General features: G+C 41.0%; 2 protein-coding genes across 7 annotated transcripts in view; one reads left to right on the forward strand and one right to left on the reverse strand.

Annotated features, from left to right (window-relative positions):
• Positions 1–80: 80 nt before the first annotated feature.
• Positions 81–22,995, forward strand: ZCCHC9 (zinc finger CCHC-type containing 9). 4 transcript variants are annotated; one of them, XR_015705597.1, is made up of 6 exons: positions 81–614; positions 1,761–1,911; positions 2,192–2,284; positions 3,212–3,280; positions 16,639–16,807; positions 22,237–22,995. XR_015705597.1 is itself a non-coding variant. In XM_087761487.1 (5 exons), exons 1-5 carry the CDS (start codon positions 276–278, stop codon positions 9,427–9,429), a joined length of 657 nt encoding a protein of 218 aa, XP_087617613.1. In that variant the 5' UTR covers positions 81–275; the 3' UTR covers positions 9,430–9,751. The 4 variants fall into 4 exon arrangements, 2 of the variants coding, with proteins under 2 accessions (XP_087617613.1, XP_009475036.1); XR_015705598.1 differs by lacking the exon at positions 22,237–22,995 and adding an exon at positions 17,813–19,204; XM_087761487.1 differs by lacking the exons at positions 16,639–16,807; positions 22,237–22,995 and adding an exon at positions 9,425–9,751.
• Positions 9,899–22,996, reverse strand: part of ACOT12 (acyl-CoA thioesterase 12) — a 30,494-nt gene continuing 17,396 nt past the window's right edge. For 2 of the 3 annotated variants that reach the window (XM_087761470.1, XM_087761472.1), the window contains 7 exons: positions 21,213–21,268; positions 20,795–20,855; positions 19,223–19,306; positions 14,241–14,374; positions 12,671–12,799; positions 11,440–11,566; positions 9,899–10,589 (listed from right to left, as the gene is read on the reverse strand). In XM_087761470.1, coding sequence (XP_087617596.1) covers positions 10,455–10,589; positions 11,440–11,566; positions 12,671–12,799; positions 14,241–14,374; positions 19,223–19,306; positions 20,795–20,855; positions 21,213–21,268 — 726 coding nt within the window. In that variant the 3' untranslated portion in view covers positions 9,899–10,454. The remainder of the gene's footprint in view (positions 10,590–11,439; positions 11,567–12,670; positions 12,800–14,240; positions 14,375–19,222; positions 19,307–20,794; positions 20,856–21,212; positions 21,269–22,996) is intronic. The other variant, XM_087761471.1, reaches the window with a different exon arrangement.

Genomic DNA, 22,996 nt, shown 5'->3' on the forward strand with positions numbered 1-22,996 from the left:
TCAGCGCCGGACCCGGCGAGCCTCCCGCCGGCGGCTACGGAGCGGGGCGGGGACACTGCGCTCCACTTCCGGCGCGCGTCAGGGAGAGTCGCCTGGCGGGGAGGGCCGCTCTGCGAGGCAGTCTCTACTGCCGCGGCGGACTCGGGTGAGCGGCGCCTCGGCGGCCGCCTCAGGCCGGGCCCCTCCGCCCGTCCGCCGCCGGCCGCCCCTCTCTCCCCCCCTGTTCCCTGAGGCGCCTCCGTTCAGGGGCTGCCCGGGCCGCTGCCGGCGCTGCCATGACCAGGTGGGCTCGCCGGAACGGCGCTCCCGGGGAAAAGGCGCTGGATGCCACCCCCTGGGAGGAGATGGCGGGCGGCCCCCGGGGGCGGGAGGGCGGCTCAGGGCCTCTCTCCCTGAAGAAGGAGCAAGAGAAGAGGAACAAGAAGAAGAAGAAGGACTATCTGAACGAAGACGTTAACGGGTTCGCGGCGTACCTGAGGCAGAGCTGCCCGGGCGGAGCGGTGGGCGAAGCGGGCAGCGCTGGGCTGGGGCAGGAGGCGGCGGTGGCCCTGAAGAAGGAGAGGCGGCGGGAGGGCAGGAGGCTGAAGAGGCAAGAAATGAAGAAAAACGCCATGGTGAGTTTTGCCTTCAGTCGTGGGTGTTGGCCTCTTCGTGGCAGCTTCTTACAAACTTAGGAAAAGCTACGTGTGGAAGACGCGGGTTCCTTGTTGCCTGCGGGTCCTGGCAGGAGCTGGTTCAGTGAGGAGGCCGGGCGCCATGCCTGCTGGAAGCATGGCGTGTGCTAAGTGACATTTCAAGTTGATGAAGTGAACTTAAGTATCTCAGCTTCGAAACAAACAGTGAATTTCGGCTTCAGTCTTGGCCTTTAGCCTCGCTCTTCAGGCTGAACACTGTTCTTGCTGCCCTTCGATGAATTCCCAGCCCCTCTTGTCTCCTCAGTGAAACTAATTCAGTGTGTAATTCAGCAGTACAGTATTCCTGCTGTTTTGGGGCCCCTTTCTGCAGTGTCTTCTGCTTGAGAATTGGAGTGAGATCTCCAGCAGACTGTCTAAAAGCAGTTATCTCAGCAAAGACTTACGCATTCAGCATAAATTTACGCTGAATGTCATCTGGGAATGTAGTAAAGAGAGTTTACTACTAATTGATCTGAGATATCCAGGTTCTTCATGAGTAAATTATAGGACTGGTGCTACATTGCTTGTATTTACCTAAGCACTTACTGCTGTAATACTTAAAGAGCTTTGAGAACTTTGCTGTAGTCAAAATCGGCTATCATCATTCATCCAGGGCACTCAGTTGTCAATGAGTGAATACCCCGTGTTGTTGGTAAAAGGAGAGAAATACCCATAATAATATGGTTTAATGGCATAGACCAGTGACAGTTATTTTGTGACGGGGTACAATGTCTCTTTTGTCTAGCTGTTTTTTTTGCCTGAGGAGAAAATCCTTTGATATGCTAGCCTTCTAAAAAGCTGGAAGGCCTTTTTAGACTGGGATTTTGAGGTCTTTGAGTGCCGTTCACAGAATCTTGTCTTTTTATGTTAGAGTAACCTCAAATATCAACACTAGAGATACGTATCTGATAGTACCCTCAAGATTTCAGCCAAGAGAAGCAGTGGTCTAGTAGAAGTTTACTGGTTATAGGTGATAATCAGATAATAGGAGTAAGTGAATTCTTTAGTAAAGCCACCTATAAGTGGAGTGTTTTGCTATGTGAACTGTCTATGAAAATGCATCTAACTTAATTTTTATTTTCAAAGGTATGTTTCCACTGTAGAGAACCTGGCCATGGTGTTGCTGATTGTCCTGCAGTGCTTGAAAGTCAAGATATGGGTACAGGAATCTGTTACCGGTGTGGATCCACAGAACATGACATCAGCAAATGCAAAGCAAAAATAGATCCGGCTGTTGGTATGTCTCAGAAACTTGTATTTTTCGAGGTGCTTTGGTCTGAGTTTTCTGACTACTAAAATAGAAGCTTTGTGTTTTAGTAATTTAAGTGATCTGAGGAGATAGGTTAATATGTTTAAAGGAACACAATATTGTAACAATGAACCTAACAGTGTAAGAGACAGTATAATGTTTATAGTAACATAGCGTAGTAAGATCTTGTCCTTATAGTGTGCTCACTATTGTCTGTGACTTTACAAAGCTTTTTAATGTGGATCATAAACTGTATGGGATTTTGCAGGGGCATTTCCATATGCAAAATGTTTCATCTGTGGCGAGATGGGACATCTATCAAGGTCATGTCCAGATAATCCCAAAGGATTGTATGCTGAAGGTGAGTGTAGTAATTTACTAAAACCAAACCATGTTTTTCATACTTGCCTGACACAGAACAAAGTAACATTGTAAGTGAATGGGGATCCGACTAAAAGGAATTTCCAAATATCTTTTACTCTTGCTAAAAGCAGATTAATTCTGGGGAATACTGGGAAATTCAGTGTTAATATTGATTACCTAGGGATTTCTGTTTTAATTGTAAGCTTAGTGTTAACGAGATGAGATGCAAAGTATGAGAACTTGCTTGTGCTTGCAGTTTCAAGAGGTACAGAAAGAAACAAAATCATAATAGTCTGTGTGTATGTAGTCAGTATGTATTTAAATGTACATATGCCAAAGTATGTGGTAAAACCACACTCTCATACTGTAGCGTAAGACTCTGGGAGGTGTTCACGCAAAACAAGGGCTCTCACTAGAAAGAGGGCATCTTCAGTTTAAGTGACTTTAATGAGAAATGTGATCTAAGTTTGAAGATTTCACTCAGATTCTGCACTGCCTGGTTTCTCTGTAGGCACTAACAAATAACATTCTGTCTCCCAATTCAAACTTCAGCTGGTTTCTCAAAAAGAGCTTCAGACACATCAGAAATACTCAGTATGTGGTGAATGGAATTTGTATTATATGATGCTTTACAGAGCAACATGAGTACAGACAGTTCTATCCATCAGAGTCACAGACACAGAGGAAGCTGTGTTTGCGGGCTTCTAAAGCTGGCTGCGTATCTGCTCCACAATGTAATATTATTGTGCCTGGGAGTGCAGCCCTCTCCACAGGGACATTTCCGTATCTTATTTACAGATTGTCACTACAGAAAACTAGAACTAGATTTTTCAATATACAGACAAGAGCAAAACAGTGTAGGGAGGTTGTTTTGTGCTTGGTGTTTTTTTTTTCCCAGATGAGTAACAACTTTCTGTCTTAACAGGTGGTGGCTGCAGACTTTGTGGCTCTGTGGAGCACTTCAGAAAAGACTGTCCGGAAAAACAGAACTCAGGTGAGATGCAGGGGACTGTACAGAGCAGAGTTTTGAGTGCACAGCTGAGTAATGTTGATTTACTGCTTTGCCTGGCTTTGGTCAGGAAAAAAGGGTTTGAGAAGAGAACCTGCAAATAACAAAGGTGACCTTCCTTTGGGAGTGAGTGCTTATATTAAGGAGTATGTGGAGGAGGCATTAAGTTGCAATGCAAATCTTGAACTTCCCATTTAAAAAAAAAATATCTAGCTTGTGGGTTTCTGAAGATAATATGAGCTGATGTGGTTTTGTTAGCCAGTATTTATGCTGCCGTTCACAACTTCAGCAGCTGTAGAACAAAACTGGTTTCTTCTTTTGATGATTTGTGTGTGAAGTGGTGGAACGGAGTATAATGTCAGTTGCAGGGTGGTGGTACTGGCAGCTTGTAAAAGCTGTGTGTGCGGGCAAGTGTTCAAGTCATTCAAGACAGGAGAGAAGGAGGAGATCTGTCCAGCTAGATACACCAGCTAATAAGCTGGTTACATGTTCTTCAGTCTTCCATGTGGGTGGAAGAATTATGTTATCTACAAAAAAACTCTGCTAAGGAAGGCAAAAGCATCAAAGGGGTTTGAAGAATGAGGCTGTTACTGAAGCGGTGAAACGTGTTCATTTTTCTATGTCATTTGTATGGCTTGTAGAACTTTTGGGTTAATGACATGCCATAAACTTCTGTGGAATTTATGTAAGAAATATTTATGGAGGCAATAGAGGCCTGTACTTCAGCTGTTTTCTGTATCTGATCCTATACATATGATACTGGTGCATCTGAGACCATATGTAACCTTCTATATGTATGCTGCTTTACTAGTTTAGAACAAGTGAGATTGAGTCTTCACTGGTCTGACCAAAGTTTCTGATACAAAAAAGACTCTTCAAATTTTCCGCAAACTCATCAGCCATAGCAGACCGTTGGGCAGTGCCCACTCAGATGACTGCTCAGTTGAAAGCCTGTAATGTAGCCCTTGTTGGATTTATGCACGCCACATTTATGGCAAACAACCTTTGTGTGGTTAACGCTTTTTGTAAGTCAAAAACCTGTACAGATGCAGTAGGAGAAAATAAATGTTCATAAGGAATGGCATTGCTCAAGGCTGGGCCAGCTGTTACCAGGAAATGGCCATCTTCAGTTGTTAGTGCAGTCCGGTGCAAGCCTTTCTGCTCTCTGGCGGTAGGGCTTTACATTGTATGTGATGCAGAATTGGAATTTTTTTCTACCTTTTTTTGAGAAGTTTTATGTCCATAATGAAGACTGACAACTGCTGTTTAATTTCGCAAGGGACATCTTAGTCTTTATGCTGATGTTTCAAAACTAGTATTGCTGGTTAAAAGTAGTTGAATTAGTTGGAACTGTGACACCATTGCTAAGAATTGTAATATTTTTTGAAATCAGTTTGCATCATGCAAAGTACTTCTAGGCTACAGGGAGATTAGCTGATGGCTGGCAAAGAGGTTTAGGCACTACAGCTTTTAATTTCTTCAGGTGGAGTTATTTGGCCTGCTTTAATATACAGAAGTTAATCCAAGTAAACATTGATTTATCTGTGTGATATTCTTGGTATGATTTGATTTGTTGCTCTCAAAATTAGATTGTCATTCAGAAAAGAAATATCAGTTGGTTAAGTGTTTTCTCTAGGAAAGGGGTGTGAATTGGTTAAATTAAATTGCATTTAAATTAAATTGCAAATTAAATTACATTAAATTGCATTTAAACAGCAAAGGGATGATGTTGATTATATGCAGGGATGTGAGCTGAGAGATGTAAATCTTACTCGGTTGTGCCTCCTCAGGCTCAGTTTTTTCATCTGTACAATAGAGAAGGTCTTTCCTTTATATCCAGAGGTGCTTGACATACTCTGAAATCTTCACTGTAAGAGTTATTTGGACTTACATGAGAGCTAAGGTATTGTCTGCATACTCTTTGAATGTTTCTTTGGACAGTCAAATAGGAAAAAAACATGTAGTAATGATTTCTGAACCTTGACAATCTGCGTGGGGGAAGAAAGGGAGTTTACGAAACACAATTTAAAAAAAAAGGTTGCTTAAAGGGAGTTGGCTTCAGAGCTAGAACTAAACTGGTAGATCTTTGGTGACTCAACGACAGCCCTTTGCAGGCCAAATCTTCCTCAAATGTGGAAGTTCGGTATAATCTGAATGCTTAGCCTTTCTGTGATCTCTTGTCTCTCACTCTACAGATCAGGTTACGGTCGGGCGATGGGCCATTGGAATGAGCGCAGATTATGAAGAAATTACAGAAGCATCAAAGCTGCAAAAACCAAAAGTGAAATTACCCAAAGTTGTTACTTTTTGAAGGCCTCTTGGCTATAAACAACAGTTAGCTTGCACTGCTTCACTCCAGAATAGTGACTACACAGAGTGGATTGCTGGTTCCAGAAAATCAAGCAGACTGCTGCTGCTAAATTTTCTTTTTGTTTCCCGTCATTTTTCCAGTTTGCCTCCCAGATTCCCCTAGCTTACTGAAAAGCTAGGAACAACAGAAATACAGTGAGTGGGTATTTTATTTTTATATATCTCTGCTGAAACACAGCATTCCCTCTGGTTCACATTCCCTTTCACTGTCAGCTCTCTGAAGAGGGATACCGTCTTCTTCTCATAACAGGGGTCTTGTTGCAGTAACCACAGAGGGTATGTGCATTTTATCGCAGGGGTCTGTGACCACTGGATTTCAGTGGTCAGTATTGTTACCTTAAGAGGGCTGCTTTTACTTATCAGAGACGAACACAATCCTGCTGGTCTTATTAAGAGTATTTCTACATCTCTGAAAGGCATTGTGGGTATTTTCTAAAGACTCTTGGTTGGGTTCTGGTTTGGTTTTGCCTTCTCCTTTTAGAAAGAATGATTTCTTGCTCTGTATGTCCAAGCTTGAGCAGTCCTGTAGTGTAAAGTGATCAGGTAGGCCCTGCAGCCTGTAGAGCTTGGGGGTGCAATTACCACTACTCAGTTAAATATGTACATGCATTAACTCAATTGTCTATGCATGTTGGATTGTTTGAGTATTAGTTCACCAATAGAAACAGAACCATGCCCTTCCTCTGATATCTGTGGTGAAATAGACCTGAAAAGACCTGGAGAGCAAGTGAGCAGCTTGCTTAGTTTCTTCACTTTTTTCAAGGAATGTGCTCAAAAATCTTCAGTGTTTCTATCCCTTGGGGGGGTTGGGAGTAAACTTTGCTTTGTCTTACACATACCTGCTTAATGGCAGATTTATTTCTTTTTAAATGGAGCCTGAAAAACTGCATCCTTAGAAAAACTGATACGTATTAAAAAAAATTTACGAAACTAACTCAAAATGGAGTTCCTGCCACAGCTCTCCAAATACTGTAGTAATTCAGCCTACACAGCCAGTGGTGGTAGGCTCCCGCTTGTGTCTGAATGTCTCGCGTGAGGTGACCAAGGAAGCCTGATGTTGCTGCAGAAACGTGCCTCGAGCTCATCTCGCGTGCGGCGCTCTGTTCTGAACCGGTGTCCTGATGCAGTTCTGGGCAGCATGGGCAGGTGCTGCGCGGGGTCTCTGCGCACCTGCGGCACCGGGCTTCTTGGGCCCCTACTGCAGCCGTGGTTGCCGTCGGACAAATACGGTACTTCAGTGTCGAAAAAACTTAAATGTGCCTTCTACAAACATCAGCTTGCATTATACAGTAATAAGCAACAGTCCATGAGGGGAACCTATGCAGTAGTAAAGCTATTGCTTCTAAAGAATTAATTTACCCTTTGAATAAAGGTGTCCTAACGGTCCCTGTGTCGCCTTGGTGAGAACGCAGAAGGAACACCAGACAGCAAACTTGAGCTCAGGACTGGGTTTTGAGGTGCTTAGGACCAGCTGCTGAAACTATGAATTTTTCTTACAGCAGAAAACAAACACAGGAGTTTAATTGTGCTGATATATTTTATATCTGTACATGTTAATTATTTTTAATAAAATGCTGCTAAAGAATACAGTAGTTACAGCTCTTATGTTAGGTTTCCTGGTTCTGCTCTGGATACAAAGGCATATTAGTTGACTCAGATACGGCATGTATATTCAGTTTATAATAATCAGAGCACACGTGTAAATGGGGAAGAGGAGCAGATGTGGATGAAATCAAGGATTAATTACAGAGTTTTAATTAACTATTGGATTAAAGCTCAAAGCAGTATCACTTTAACGTGGACATTTTGCAACAGACATTTATCCCAGCTTAAAAAGTGTTTTCTATTATATGAGTAAGTGTATTGTTTAAAAAGCATCTTTTTAGATCATTTCCTGTCTTTAAAAACTCCTTAATATTGTAACATGTTCTTTTACCCCTCGGAACTTGAAGCCATGCACCTTGACTTCCCTAGCGGTACCGATACTTCCCAGACAAGGGGCTGGTGTAGGCAGCGTGGTGTGCAAGTTGCGGTTTTGGAGCGCAGCCTCTCTTCCCGAGGAAGGGGCTGCTGCGGGTCTGTGGTTCTGAGCAAGATGTTGTCACCCAGTTCTGCTACTGCCAGCTGAGGCAGAAGCGTCCCTTTGACAGGCTGGTAACGTACACAGTGTACAACGTTTAAGTTGGAGGAAAAGAAAATTGACTGTTCCCACAGGTGATCACTGTCACTTCTGCTTGGCAAAGGGACTGCTAAAAACAGGGTGACAAGGGCAGTTGTGTCAAAAATCCCACAAGAAGCGTTGAATTAACCTTTGTTCTCAAAACGATGGAGCACAAGCAGGGCGTGCTGGTCTCCAGCTTGCCTGCCTTCTAGCCCAGCCTTCTCAGCGCGGTGACGCAGTCTTCCGTGTAGTGCTCCTCTGGAGGTCTGTGAGCCTAACAACCGTGACTGGGTAAGCTAGCCCTGAGTTTCATACCTGTTGCTTTGATCCATCTTGCACCATAAAAACACTTCTCAGGGTTCTGTGCCTGACTGCTGCTCTGCTGTCCGCTCAGAAGAAATGATGCACTTCTTTAGACTTAGAAAATCACAGGGTACGCCTTCTCTGAGAATTTCAGTATAAAGGCAACAGCTGTTTTTAGGTAGTCACATGCGATGCTTCCGTGGGGCTGGAAGCATGTAGGCCTCCCGCTCTGCTTCAGTGACGGCTGAGGAAAATGAGGCACTGAAATGCTTGTACTACACTCTCCAGAAACGTCAATCTCCTTGTCTTAGAAGCTGCACAGAGGCTGATAAAATACAATCCCTGGTCTATGTCAAAGAGATGTGTGGTGGCTGCACCCGGCACGTGGCCTGGCTTTGCACTACGATGGCCAAGGTCTCAGTGCTGGGGGCAGAAGGCAGAACCTCTCATGTAGGCATGAGCTCAGCAGAATGCTAGTATTTCAAAAATGCCACATAACGTTCTCCAAACAGCCCCTGTGGTAGCCCGACAGCTGAGTTCCGTGTGTAAGTGCCTCTAAAGGCAAGTTATAAACTGTGCTGCATAGTAAGCCACCCCAATAGCTGATAAATGCTTGGTGCAGGCAGCGTTTGGGCTCGTTCTCCCTGATGTGTCATGCATGTATTCAGAGCTGAACATTAGGTGTCTCTGTTCTCTAAAAACTGGGTCCACAGAGACTCACCTGCCCACTCAAGAGCTTGTCTGCCATCATCTGCACACAGCAAGTGTGGGCAGGATGCGGAGAGCTGAGCTGCTGGTCCGCAGCAGGGCCCTGGACCCTTCTGTTAGCAGCCAGGCCAGGAGGAGGCAAGCAGGGCCTCAGGGGCTTTCCTGCTCTGGAGGTGGCTGCCCTGGGGCTGAGGTATCCCACGCTACCCACGTGACAAAAAGGACCATCCAAAATCAGGATCAGGAATTGGATCTGCAGTCCCTTGTCCAGAGCCAAGGACCAGAACCTGCTTTACCTTTTTATTACTAGTGCAAAGGTATCCCTGTGTTGTACGGCATACAGAGGCCAGCCTTCGCTAGACGTAGAAGACAGCGGCTGATTTCACTAATGCTTTGATGCAAGGCTGTACCCAAGCTTAACCAGTCTTGCTGAGCGGGCGGGTGACTCACGGTGCTAGTATACCCAGAGGGCTCCCAGGACTCCAGCTGGCGTCTCTTCCGCTGCACTTGGTAGGCGTCCCACATGCAAAATGTGCAGGCATGCTGTAACCTATAAATCACTGATGAAAGCTTTGATTTGGTTATAGGTTAAACTGAAGATGTATTTACTGAAGTGGGAACTGGACCAGACCTCTAGAGCTCTCGCTCTACCAATTATGAGACTACAGTAAGATAAAAGGGTGCTGCTACAGGTCATGTGCTTTGATTCTCTTAACACCCCTGCATTCATGTTACAATCGAAGTGCTGATGATCATACTCCTTTTTTTGAACAAAGCTCTTTTGAGCAAAAATAAGAGCAGAAAACAAAGTAGACACACCACAATGAAACCTCTGAAACCATTCTGCCTTTTCATCTGTAAGGGAGTGGATCCAAGAGTCTCACTGTTCTGCGTTTATTCGACACTTGCAGAACAGTCTTGCATGCAGCTTGCCAGCTGGAGGTCATGGCACTTCTGTGAGAGGCCAACAGCCCCCACCATCACTACAAAGCAATCTTTCTGGAATGATGTCTGAAGCTATTCCAGAGATACTGTAATAAAATTTACCATGGATTTGTCACCTCAGAAACAATAATTTATTGGAAGGCACAGATAAACTACAAGTATTAACAGATAAAGTACAAACATTAGCAAATGCTAACTTACATACAGGGTAATCTATAATGGGTGTGCAAGAACCTGGACAACCAGGTCAGAGCACTGGATAAGCAGCTTAGTAGCATCAGTTCTCTGCAAATTAGACAGGGTGGTATTTACTGATTCAAAACTGGCTGGATGCCATTACATTCAATATAACATTGAAGTAGTGAAATAGCCTCCTGAGTTACAGTTCTACTGGGCCAAGTTCTGCCTCCATTTACATAAAATTCATTAATGCAATCAAGAGCAGAATCTGTCCTTTAATCTTTTTAAAATTAAAAATTGAATTTAGAGCCTAAGGCCTAATCTTAATTTGATAGAAAATGCTTGTACTAGATATTCTAAGGCTCAAGCCCAATATTGGCTACATGATCCAAAGTAACTAACCTGTAGAGAAATGATCAACAAATATGCAGGAATTTAAACCAGTACTGCTTCATAATCTTTAGAGGTCTCTTCAGAAATCTGTTTTTAACTTCAGTACTTGCTGCCTTTCAGCTCCAAGAACTTTATACATTCCAAAGCGGTGTCTTCAATGGATTTTGATGAGCCAGTAAGATTTGCAGCTAAGTACGGCATAACACCTGATGTCACTTGGTTGAAGTAACACACCTGTTTAAACAAAACCAAATGAAACAAAAAAGCCTATGGATTGCAACAGTTAGCCATTTTTTGCAGAGCCTAGATGAGTATCAAAGTTTTTATGGATGCAAATAGAAACACATAGTGCTTCTGAAACTAAAGGCAATAACTAGGAAAAAGAGTTATTTTTTACAGTAGTTTTTTACAGTACTTGGTGATCACAGTATCCTCACTACTGCCAGGTCCTCAATCATGTAGGTAAATGTACACAGTAGTGTAGAAGCAGAAGCAAGAAACATTATGTGTAACCTGTTAAATATATGTGCTTTATGAACCAAGCCGTTGCCTGAAAAAAGAATCCCAGCCACTGAGTGTTGCTGAATGTTTTCAGAAATATATTTTCCTAAATGAAAAATTTATAGCCTTCCGATGGAAAAGAACAAAAGAGGAACATTGTCATTGGTCCATAGATGGGGTTCAGATTGCATCATTTCTGACATATGAAAGTTAATCTGAACTAATTCCTTGGACTTCTTCTGTAGTCAGGGAAAAGAGATGGACACCACCAGGGACCAGTTTAATGCACACCTTCTAGAAATGTATTTTACGATCACATGAATGACTCTCTTGAGGTGCCCAGCCATCTCCAGTGCTTAGTTTACATTTCTTTCCTACCATTCAGATTGGCCAAAGTTGGGCAAGACAAATTCCACTTTGTGGAATGAAGAATGTCTTAATAACCACACTGAACTCTGGGGAAACTGACTCCTTTTTTTGTTGTATTGCTGTTACTCTTCTAGACTGTCAGCTCAAATGAGATTATATGCACATGTAATACTACAGAAAAGGAGACACAGCTGAGGTCTGCAGAGCTACTCACTGTACAGGAGCGGTTGCTGTCACCGTAGATCTGGAATCCGGCACAAAGGATTTCACTTCTGCAGCGTTCTGGAGAAGGTGGCATAGATGTGAGGGTAACTGACTTTACAGCTACTATGTAGGGTTCACTGCAGGGCAAGGGGAAGAATCAAACACTTCTTCAACAAGATGTTAAGAAAGATACACATAAATGACTACAAAGTATGCACAGCTATACCAAGGATGTCATTGTCATATGAAGTCAAACAAGCTCCTGTATGTTTAAAGAGATATGTTAAAAGATTCAGCTCTCTTGAGCCTCATTAAGGCTTTATCACAGACTCCAATCAAGGAGACTTCTTGTGGAAAGCCACAGAACAATCGCCCACATCCAGCACCTCCTTTTTTTTATTTATCCTGCTCTCCACAACCCACATTTACAGAATCAGGGTCTAGAAGCAACCCTCACTAAGAGGCTTTACCGTGTGGTCCCAGCAAAGGTAGACATGATTCAGTTCCCAGTTGTGGGGGGAAAAAAAGCAAGCACAGTACAAGCCTTCTAGAAGTAATGTTCTGTTAGCATGAAGAATTACTGAATATAAGAAAAGAAATTGAGAATAAAGAACAATAAGATATACCAAATGGTCCCATTTATCCATGTTTCATTATGCAAGAACAAAAAGAAATCTAATGAAAAAAAATCAATGTATGTTGTTAAACTGATGAAGGGACTTCTTAAACCAAATTCAGCAGCAAAATTTACAGATACAATAAATGTGTCACACTGAGGTTTCAAGAAAGGCCAAGCACTTCCTTGAATAAGAAGATCTCGAGAATTACATTAAATGGGATTACAGTCACTTAAAAAAACCCAAACGAACAAACTCCCAGTTATGTGCTTCAGCACATTGACAGGCCCTCTAGGACGTGTTTTTTTCCAAATTGCGTGTTTGGAATTCTGGCCTATTTTCCCTCATGATAGACCACTCCCAAAAAGTCACTTTTGAAGAAGCAATCCTGGACTACACTACAGATCTGTGATGTTCTGAATTTACTTCATCACATCTTCATGATGCAAAACAAATCTGGTTGTGCAAACTCAGGAATCAACATATTGTCTTTTAGACTAGTCTAATTTCTTAAAAAATAAAATATTACCTTTGTCACCCAACAACAGGCCCAGATAAAGGTCAACAGTAATCAAAACTGTGGCCTCAAAGTGCTCACAGTTGAATTTGAAATTGCACACTCACCTTGGCTGACAGGGTTGCCTTAGAGACACAAGAATCACAAAGTCTCTGGGTTTATGGCCAGTCATGGGTGGAGATATAACATAGTATATTTTCTCATCTTCATTCAGAGCCTGTAGGACTTCACAGGTTCTGCAAATACATTTAACACACACATGCAGATCCTGATGTATGCAATAGCATCTCTTACGAAAAACACAGCACAAACATATATTCCATCCTAACATTAAGCCTACGATTTTCATGTTCAGGCAGCAAGGATGAGAGAGGAACACAGAGTGAAAAATTGAGGTTTTCTGTTGCACCTCATCTGACACCACCTCTCTGTCCCACTAAATTGTAAAGAAGTGCTGCAAGGTGCTGGAGCAATGTCTTAAAAGCGTTATCTTTTGCGTACTGTTAATTCCTGTTTGGAATGACATTAGCTTGCGTTCCATGCAATGCTGAATGACCAAACATTGTCCATCTGACACACCACAGGAAAGACAGCTTGTAAAATTACATTTGTAAAATTTTATTCGAAGTTGTGTTCTACTCTGTTCAGACAGGGCCACCGGGGTAGGACGCACTTTTTCACTGTCTTGAAAGTACGGATCAATATCTCTGAGTTTTCGTGACAGAAAAAAGGACAGAATTTTCCTTTACACTGGCAGTAATTGATTTATTTAATTTCAGCTTCTACTGCCTCAGCAATAACCACTGCTAAGCTGGTATTCCATTTTGACTAGTCAATCAGGCTTCACGGTAGTCATAAGAAATCTGAGATTTTGGCTGTAGATATGGAAAATCAACACAATATTTCTTCAGATTTCCTTTGTTACAAGCCACGAATTCAGCAGATCTTGTGAATTTTCAAATATCCCTAAGCTTCCTCTTTCACCCTCTGATAAAAATCTTTCAGGATAGAATGACTAACTGAAAAAGCTTCTCCTTTAAGAGAATATTCACCAAATCAAATTGATATTCAATTGTCTCTAGACATTATTCTACACCATATAAGGTAAATAAAAAAACCCTCCAACACCTTTTACACCTTTTACAGCAATTCTGAAACCCATTTCAATTCAGATACACTTTATATTTTTCTTAAAATACGCATTTTGAAGATCTCCATTTCTTCGTTTCTCACTTTGACCGTATGATGAAGCTGAGCATCAGTGTCCCAAACAACACAAACATGAAGGAGCCCACAGCTTTGCCTTACTTCCTACAGAGAGCATGCACAATAGATTGACCTCAAGTTATATGCAACCTACTCAAATTAACCCTCTCAACATACATTTGTCTAGGCATGGAATTTTGTTCATTTTAAAAAATGGTAACCTCTGTCCCAGCTCTCTCTTTTGGCAGTCCAGGGCAACCATATTTTAAAATCAGACTTAGGAGAAATAAAATTTTATTTTTAAGGTAAAAAACCTAATCCATACTTTGACTAATGAATCTTTAATGTCAACTTCATATAGCAATTTCTTCTTAATTAGGTGGAAAAGCGTCAACATCTCAAAAATATTTGTATCAGAAAAGGTTAGTTGTCAGTGGATTTGAACAGTCTTAAAGAAAGGTAAGTTCTTACATGAAATGTTTGTCCCATTGTTGGCGGAATGTGAAGTCAGACAAAAGGGAGAAAGCTAGATGTGATGGTATCTTCACTTGCATTTCAACTTTGAGTGACAACACATCACCCTCCTCATGAGTCCATATTTTTATCTGAAAAAAAGTGAATAACGTATTAAAACCAAAGAATGATTGCTATAAATATTTTAACACTTATAAATGTTACACGTTTAGGACTTAAGCAGATTCTCTCAGGAGTACATATGAAACGATATCTGACAGAGGAAAGGCAGAGGAGTATTCAAGATTAGCTTTACATTAAAATACAGCACAATGTAAAATCAAATAACTGATAGCACAGTGACATCACACAGTTTTAATTACATTTGGTTAGGGATAGCTGAATTAGCTTGCAAGTGGAAATGAATAAGCTAGAGGCCAGTATGACCTCTTTCTCACACTATGTACATAGACCCTCTAAATACCTTTCATGCTGCAGGTGCCTTGGAAAAAATTGAGTTATTGGACCACGTAGATATCACCACTTTCATAAACAACAGCATAAACAGATACACTTAGGAATGAAAGTAAAAACCTTTTCTCAACCTTGCTATAGAAAGTCTCCTCATAGAGGCTTCAGTTCACTCACTCCAAAAGCTAACAAGGCAACCTGAGGACCTCATGCAATTCTTTTTGTAAATTTGGCATTAGTGACAGGAGGTTAGACTTTTTAAATGTGAGCAGGTACTGGTCCAGAATTCCACTGTTTTTTAACATGGCCCTTGAGCCACGCTGAGTTACAGAAATATGGCGTAAATATGGGAAAGCAAGGGAAGGTAACTATGATTTTTAGGAATGAATGGAAGAAACTTTATTAAGGTAGATTTATCTGAAGTAGTAGTGATGTTTACTTAAAGCTTTCCAGGAATTCAAAAGTTAAGAGTAGGATCCATTGGATGTGGCATTGGTGAGCAGGAGCAAGCTGGAGTAAGGCCACACTAGATGAAACAAGCATTGCTGCAGTACGTGTGAAGCAACACAGACTTCAGCAAAATAAGACAAACCAAGCAGCTGCCCTCCCTGCCACCAGGATTTTGGAACATATCCAGCAGTCCTATGCATTGCAGCTTTGGGGAGCTTACCTAGAGACCAGATTTTTACAAAAGCACTTTCTGAGCTTTAAGAGGGATGATTTGGGATGATACATGGATTACCTCCTTGATCCACCTCTCCAACCTATACAGTCCAGCAGCTTGTCTTTAATTAGTAATTAGTAGAGTTCAACTACTTCAGCTCCCTTTGTCCATGCAAATCAGTCACACATAGGCCTATGTCCCCTTCCCATAAAATGACTCAACATTTCTCTTTCCAGAATATCTTTTTTTCTTCCCTATTCTTTACTGTGAAGCAGAGCACCTGGAGTTAACAATATACTGAAAAATTATTTCAAAACATAGTATTGCCTCTCTTTTCCCACCGTTGCAGTATCTTGTCTTGATTATTTTGGATTTATTTCTAGTCATAGGCCTGAACCCTGTCACAGAGAATTCAAAAGGAATAACCTGCACATAACAATGTAGACATAATCCTTGCAAAAGGGCATGGCATCTTCTGTAAACCCTGTATAATGGAAGAAAATGGGTAGAAGAGAGTGCTTAGTATTAGTGGACTTTATTCCCAAATTTTAATCTGATATGTTAAATTGCTTCTCAAATCCTAGAAAGTTGTAGCAGATCTTCATTTCTAAGTGATACAACATTCATAAGCTTCATCATCACTGTTGCTTTTTTTTGTTGTATCAAAAATTAACAGTCTTTCGGTTTATGGAGCATTTGTGCAACAAGACAGATTTTGTATGTTTCTGTACTTTCATGTTTTGGAATAGGAAAAAAAAAACCAATATAATCCAGAAAGCATCTTGCTGAAGTAAAGTCTGGGGTAAAACAAAAGGCCTAAGAGCTTTAGAAATCAGCTACAGGGTACATGGATCAATATTCCTTCAAGGCATAAAAGAGAAATCATGTTGTCTTAGGAGCCTTCTAGACTTGGAAATCACAAAATGAAGTAGGAGGTGCAGCTGTTAAAACATCTCTCTGCTAAGTGAACACTGGCAAAGCTAGGTTATTACTGCAGGCCTGCAAGTCTTGTAGCTCTATGTCAACGGGCTCACAGTGCCACTTTCTACCTTCAAAAACTGTCAGTCAACTTGAGGTCATTCTAATTCCCGGGAAAAGGGAAGAAATCCTCTGCATATAGAGAAGCACATGCTGCTTTGGAAAAACTACCTACTAGAATATTTCATCCCAAAATACAATTCAGTCTAATGTCTTTGACAGTCTCCTTTCCCACAGTATGACTGCCTTCAGGCAGAGCACTGATCAGCACTACTACCTGATCCCTACTATTTGTTCTTTCAGCCTCTCCCCAAGAAACCATTTCATGGACACTGACGAGATCTGTTTGAGTGGAGATGCTGCTATGCGTGTCAATCGGAGAAGGCTAAATAGTTCTTCTGTGCCCATGCTGCTGCGTACCCTAAGCACAAGGATCGAGACCTGGTACATGACTGCAGAGAATATAAGAATGGTATGATATGCATGTGGTGGCCTGCAGTGCTTAAGGAAAGACGATGTAATGTTCTGAGCTAGATAGTTTCTTAAGGGATACTCCCTTGTGCTTATGTTTGCAAAAGTGACAAAAGTGAGCTCGAAACAGTGACAAGTGAACCAAACTAACATTTGCCAAGATGAGAAGTTTCATTAACTGGAGATGGCAGAAAGCCTTCCTTGGGGCTGCATCTATACCACACATCTAAATTTGACTGGAGGAGTTGTATAGGTAAAGTCCAAAACTGGTTCCACTCTCATTTTTTTTGGCAAAAAGCAAATCTAATCCACCTAGTGGGTTAATTTAGAGGTAAGCATACAGTCACATATGGGGACAAGTGTACCCTCTGCCTACTGCTGACATCCACACTTTGTTAGCAGTCTACCTTGTGCCTGCAAGTAGATGCTAAATAAGAAAGAAGACTGACTTGCGGAATAGATCGTATACAACAATTGAGGTGGCCTACAATCATAAGTATGGTTTGCTGTCACTGTTCACTGTATACATCCTTCCAGAAAAAAAAAAAAAAAAGTAGTGTGCTACCCTGGATCCCTGCCACTTCTTTAAGGAATATCTAATGACTGACAATGCCATATTATGCAGAAATGTCCAGAAAAATGCGAATGGATGGCTACTCTCCATCCATTGATAGCATCAGTGTGATTTGTATCCTACATCCTGCCCAAGCCAGATTTTTCTGGATTTCAGATACCTACTTCAATTAGATGAAAGAACAGCTAGAGAAAGCTACTCAAGATTTTCCACCAGATAAGGCCTAAGTGGCTTAGAGGCAGATCTTACTATCAAGACTCCCCAAAAAGGGGAGAAAGTTCCAGACTCCAGTAATACTGGAAGGTACCTGGTGGCTTGCTGAGAGAGAGAAGTAACATCATGCTGTTTAAAATGTCATCCAGAACGTGCATGGGTTTTGGTTTTTTTTATGAAGTAATTTCTTCACAACATTTGGTGCTGGTTCTATTACAGGTTTCAAGCATCTGGGGTTAAAAAAGAAACTGAGATTGTGGCAGTCCCACTGGATGTAGAAAGGAAGTTTCACATGGATAATAATACAGTCTTAGCAGAGGCTTGAAAATAACGCTCAACGTTTCAGTCTGATTGTTCAAGCTTGCTTTTTCCAGCACAATTGCTGTCTGTCATTTAATTGGCACAACAGTGTCTACAGAAAATTATTAAGCACTGGAACAACCTACAGATGGAACTGGCAGATTTGTTGTCACTGGAATTCTTTATGATTTATATATGCCCTTACTCAAGCAGCTTATTGACTAGGTACAAGAATCAGTAAATGAAGTTTCATAGCCTGTGACATGCAGGAGGTCAGACTAAAAGATTGTAACAATCGTCTTTTGTCCCAAAACATCTCTGAATCTACATGATCTTGAAGTAATCTGCCAATCACGAACCATATTTCAGAAACCAAACCTTAACAGATATCTCTCTATAGTTTGGAAAACATGCACTGCGACTAGGTTAAAACTGAGTTTTCCCAGTTAAATTACTTTGCTACTGGTTTTCTTAACAGCATCTTCCTACCTTAACACTGGCTTACACAAGATTCCTTGCTGATTTTGAGCTTATAACACTGATGGATAAACAGAGGTGCTTTGCTTTCAGGCTTTTATAATTTTTTCATAGAAAAAGGGCAGAAAGAAAGATATCCAAAAAGAAAAACGTGCATAGAAAAGAGTCAAGTTGTCTTCTGAGAAGACAGAGACTGAAAAGTATGATATATAAATTGCTGCCACGTGCCGACTGGCAGTGTGCTCTTGGAACTATTACAAGATAATGCCTTCTACTTAGAAATATCTCCCATGCTGCAAAGCTGGTAAAGGCAGTATATTAGACTGCCGGATACATTTTGCTTGCCACAGTGACATGAGAAGCCCCACAAATCGTCAACAGCACTACCTAAACAAAGATGTCCAAGTTTGGTGTTTCGCTGGAATCAAACAGTTTGGCAAACCCACAGAAGCATGTTGGTTGTGGCAAAGAAAACGTCTCACAGAAATGACATATGGATTTGTTTGTGTTTTTACACTCTCCTGTGTGTTGCTCAACAAGCCCAACTGATCAGTTGCTGGCAAGCCTGCCCTTCTGGGATCCCAAGTCCTATATTCACCGGTCATTCAGACCATCTTAGAACTCCTCCATGCCACCTCCAGATTGCACAGCAGTCTGGACAATCAGAGGTTGCTTTGCAACATTTCAGGGAAACTCTGGGAGTTTTGGTTTTCAACCCTAGCCACAGTAAACCAAACACTGCCAAGGCAATATATTTATTTACAAATGTAAAATGTTGCTTTTCTCTGCCCATCTCTTATGGGGAAACATAACTAAAGTGGCTATGTACCTATTCCACAATTACACACTTACATGATCCAGTGTACTGGTTATTTCCCATCCTGATTTTGCTGCTAGCTGTGTCAGTGCAGCTACATTGCTGTAACTCACATATGCCTGAAATGTAAGATACATTTCTGAAAATGAAGGGTAAAGGTACATTTCACTAAACATTCCAGAAATTAGATGTTCTTTTTCTATCATTACCCCTCAATCGCAAACAAATGTGCATTTTCCCTTAAGTGTTTTCCTTCCAGAAAACACAGTCCAGTAGTTTCTGAATTAAATACTTTCAGTAACCAAATTATGTGCTCACATGGCTGTTGGCAAAACAACCCTAATCAAACAACAACAAAATACTACTTTGGCCTTCTCCAATTATAAACCGGTGCAGAAAAACTGTGACCACCAGAGAGATAATACAGGTAACCTCTCAGACCACTAGATTAATGGTTTTGTCCATCTTCCTCCTAAGTAATTAAAATCTACTAGAAAATTAACCTCTGCATTGCTATCAAGCTGTAGCCTATCTTGGCAATTGCCTTACACAGTAGGCTCAGAGCAGAGAAAATGCAAATATGTCCATTACTTATGCTTGACTACAGTGGATGGAGTTCTCATTTAATCACTGTATAAAGAGAATACAGCTTTAGAGTTTTAGACAGGTTTTAATTTAATATTAAATAAATCTTAGAGTAAGCCATTTTTATCATTCTATGCATATTTATATTTATTGTTTTGCAGAAAAGAAATGCTGCTTCAAACAGCAGAGATGACACTGTTAGCAGCAAATCACTTCCTGCATTATAATTCCCAATTATTTATTTTCTCATGTAATGGAAAACGACCCAGTAAAATTTCTGGGAGCCACTGATATCTCAAATGCAATGAAAATTTAACCACAAAAATTCGACAATGAAACAACATTTAGGGTGCTATAAATCCACCTAAATTCAGGTTCATCACTATTCATTTCATGACACAGGAACATTCTATGTCCTAGCACGTCCAAGCCAGAAACACGTACCACTTGATGCAGATATCTAGGAATGAACATATGTTTTCAGCTCTCTTTCCCATAGAAACAAAGTTGACACTATTTCACTGTTCATTGTCTGTTAGTATTGCCGTGTCTCTCCCCCCACCCCGCCCCCCGCTTTTAGTATTTACTAAACAGTTTCCTCACAGCAATTTTTGAGAAGGTCAGCGGCTGGATAAAGGAAAAAAAAAACCCAAACTAATTCCTCTACAGGAGAATTCAGCTTTTTAAAAGCTGGGGACACTGGGATATAAATCTGCAGGAGACCTTACAGCTCTGCTGCTTAAGGGACCACTTGTTAAAAGAGTCTATCTTAAAGACATTTTTTACATTTTGTATGAAACTTACTCTTAAAGCAATAGTGAAGCATCTACTCTTTTTTCAGAAGAAAAAACCGATTCATTTTATTATACATTTATCCATTCTTCCATGACTCTCATAACACTTAAGTACAGAAGGTCCACTTTGGAAACTGATACAGCCTGTACAACTGTTTTACACACCCAAAAAGTGTACAAATGTACTATTTTACTCAAGGAGGGAATAGGACACAATCTACAGGTTACCTGGTTGCTTCTCTCCCAGGGATCAGAAGGTCTGTCTTCTTTAGCAGACAGCATGCATTTTCTAAAACAAAATTTGAAAGAAAAGTAAGAGCATGAACTGTTTTTTTACACTTTCTTCTACACATGCTAGAAACAATCAGTTCTATAGGCCTAAGTGTCTTCTAAATACTTTACAGGTATTTCTTCAATTTTCGGTTGCAAGACAGGTTTGCAATAACTCCTTTTTCTTCCCAAGAAAGACAAGGATACAAAATAGCCTATAGAGCAAAGTATTTTTGAGACAAGTAGCCTCTAATAATTTCAACGCAACTCAGGCAAAATTATTTGGAAAGTTAAGCAACGTAACAGTCATATTTGAGGAGACTTTGATGACTTAACAAATGATCACTTTTTTAGAGGATACATTAAACAGCTATACCTTGCTAGTCGAATTCTCCTTCGGGCAATAGCTCCATGGTATCGCCTCATACCATCCTTTATAAAAAATAAACCAGACAGTAACACATCTGATTATTTTAGGATACAGTCTGAAAAAAAGACAACTAAAAATTATTTCTTACAGATGGACAAATGCCAGAGATGTATTACAAATAAAGAATCGTACTCTGTACATTGGCCTTTCCCCAGATTAACCCGAGTCAGTTTTGACTTGACAATATTTCCTTAAATTTGCAAAACAATCCAATAAAAAAAGTTGTATCACAGTAGCATACTCCTAGCATTTTTTGGTCCTAAACCAGTGGCAGCCAGGCAGGGCACCACACACGTTCTACTCTTTCGAAACGTGCCACCCACCAAATAAACTAGTAATCCAATTCATCATCATCTGATGTTCAAAGCACAAAGGCAGCATGGAAGAATTCCTTTTTTAGTGCACATGGATCTGGGACGCAGAGCAAGCACTGTGCAAACAGATAAGATCTGCCCTTCAAGGTGGCGGGTCTTTCCCTTCCCTTATTATTACTCTGCCAGGGTGGACTTTTTTTGAAGCATGGAAGTGACCCAAGACCATACACCACGCCAAACTGCATTAAAGGTCAATAGGACTTGTTATCTTGAAGGATATGCCACTTTGGAAAAGCTTCTTTTCCTCAGCTTTTAAGAGCTGACATGTAGCTTCTGGATGAAGAAAAATCTCCAGATTAGTACATCTCAGCGTTCTTTAAACCAAGGAGTACATGATATTTTTTGAAGACATCTCTTGTCTGTTTTGTAGAGCACTGCCATACCAGCTGCCACTTGACAAATGACCACTGAAAGTTTAAACTACCTTAAGCACATATTAATTTTCCCGGATTTGTTTGCTCTGCTGTGAAGGAATGGGTGTACATGTTCTTATCCTGACGCTTAGCTTGTGGATGCCCCTCTAGGCAGATCTTTAACGAAAACACTGTTTTTCTGACAGAAACTAAGCTGCTATGACTTTTTTTTTTTTTTTTTAGGGGGAAGACTCAGTTTTTCATCTTGGAACAGCCTGTAATGGGCAGTAGTGAACCTTACTGCCTCAGCTAGTACATAGGACACCTAGATTTATTTGTCCAGTTCCCATCCTATAAAACACAAGTTCACTGATGTTAAATAATCATTTCATTTCAGTCTATGCTGGCTCTCTAAAAGTCTCATAATTGAAGCAGTGAGGTTAATGACAGGTGACACCACAGCAAATAATTCAACAATAATATTCAAACTGCTCTGAGTGTTTCATGAACCACTTTCAGGGAAACATATGTTGAGATCTCCACGTCAAAGGAACTGGAAAGCTCACCCATCTCGTGGGATTTGATTCCTACAGACTTCTTTATTAGGTCTATTTTTCATCTTCATTAAGGGTTTATAAAAATAACTTTATTCACTGAACACTTAGGAGTTTCATCTACAGTCAATGGAGATTGCACAAGACAGATATAGACAGGTGCAAAAATCTGCAAAAAAGCAGATTCTTCTTCCCTGTCCATCAACTCACTACAGAATTTCTAATGATGACTACCCTCCACTACACCTCTCAGTTTTAGATGACTGAAGTTAACAATGACAAATCTCTCACTCAAAGTCAAACATTTCATTTAGAGGTTTTCTCTTCTGCAAGAAGATGCATTTCAGTGCCCTGTTTAGTCCTTGCTTTCCCAGCAAGGCTATAGTGGCTGGCTGTTGTGACATGCAGTGTGCTGGGTTGGACCACATAATCTCATGTATGCATTCACC

Source organism: Nipponia nippon, unplaced genomic scaffold (assembly GCF_047370975.1).
Source record: "Nipponia nippon isolate SJK-2023a ecotype South Korea unplaced genomic scaffold, ASM4737097v1 scaffold_24, whole genome shotgun sequence".
NCBI lineage: Eukaryota > Metazoa > Chordata > Aves > Pelecaniformes > Threskiornithidae > Nipponia > Nipponia nippon.

Excerpts from the sequence above, each read along its gene's own strand:
- ZCCHC9 (XM_009476761.2), top strand. The coding sequence starts at position 276 with ATGACCAGGTGGGCTCGCCGGAACGGCGCTCCCGGGGAAAAGGCGCTG. Across the intron at positions 2,285-3,211 it reads CAAAGGATTGTATGCTGAAG|GTGGTGGCTGCAGACTTTGT; the intron begins GTGAGTGTAGTA and ends CTGTCTTAACAG. Across the intron at positions 3,281-5,490 it reads TCCGGAAAAACAGAACTCAG|ATCAGGTTACGGTCGGGCGA; the intron begins GTGAGATGCAGG and ends CTCACTCTACAG.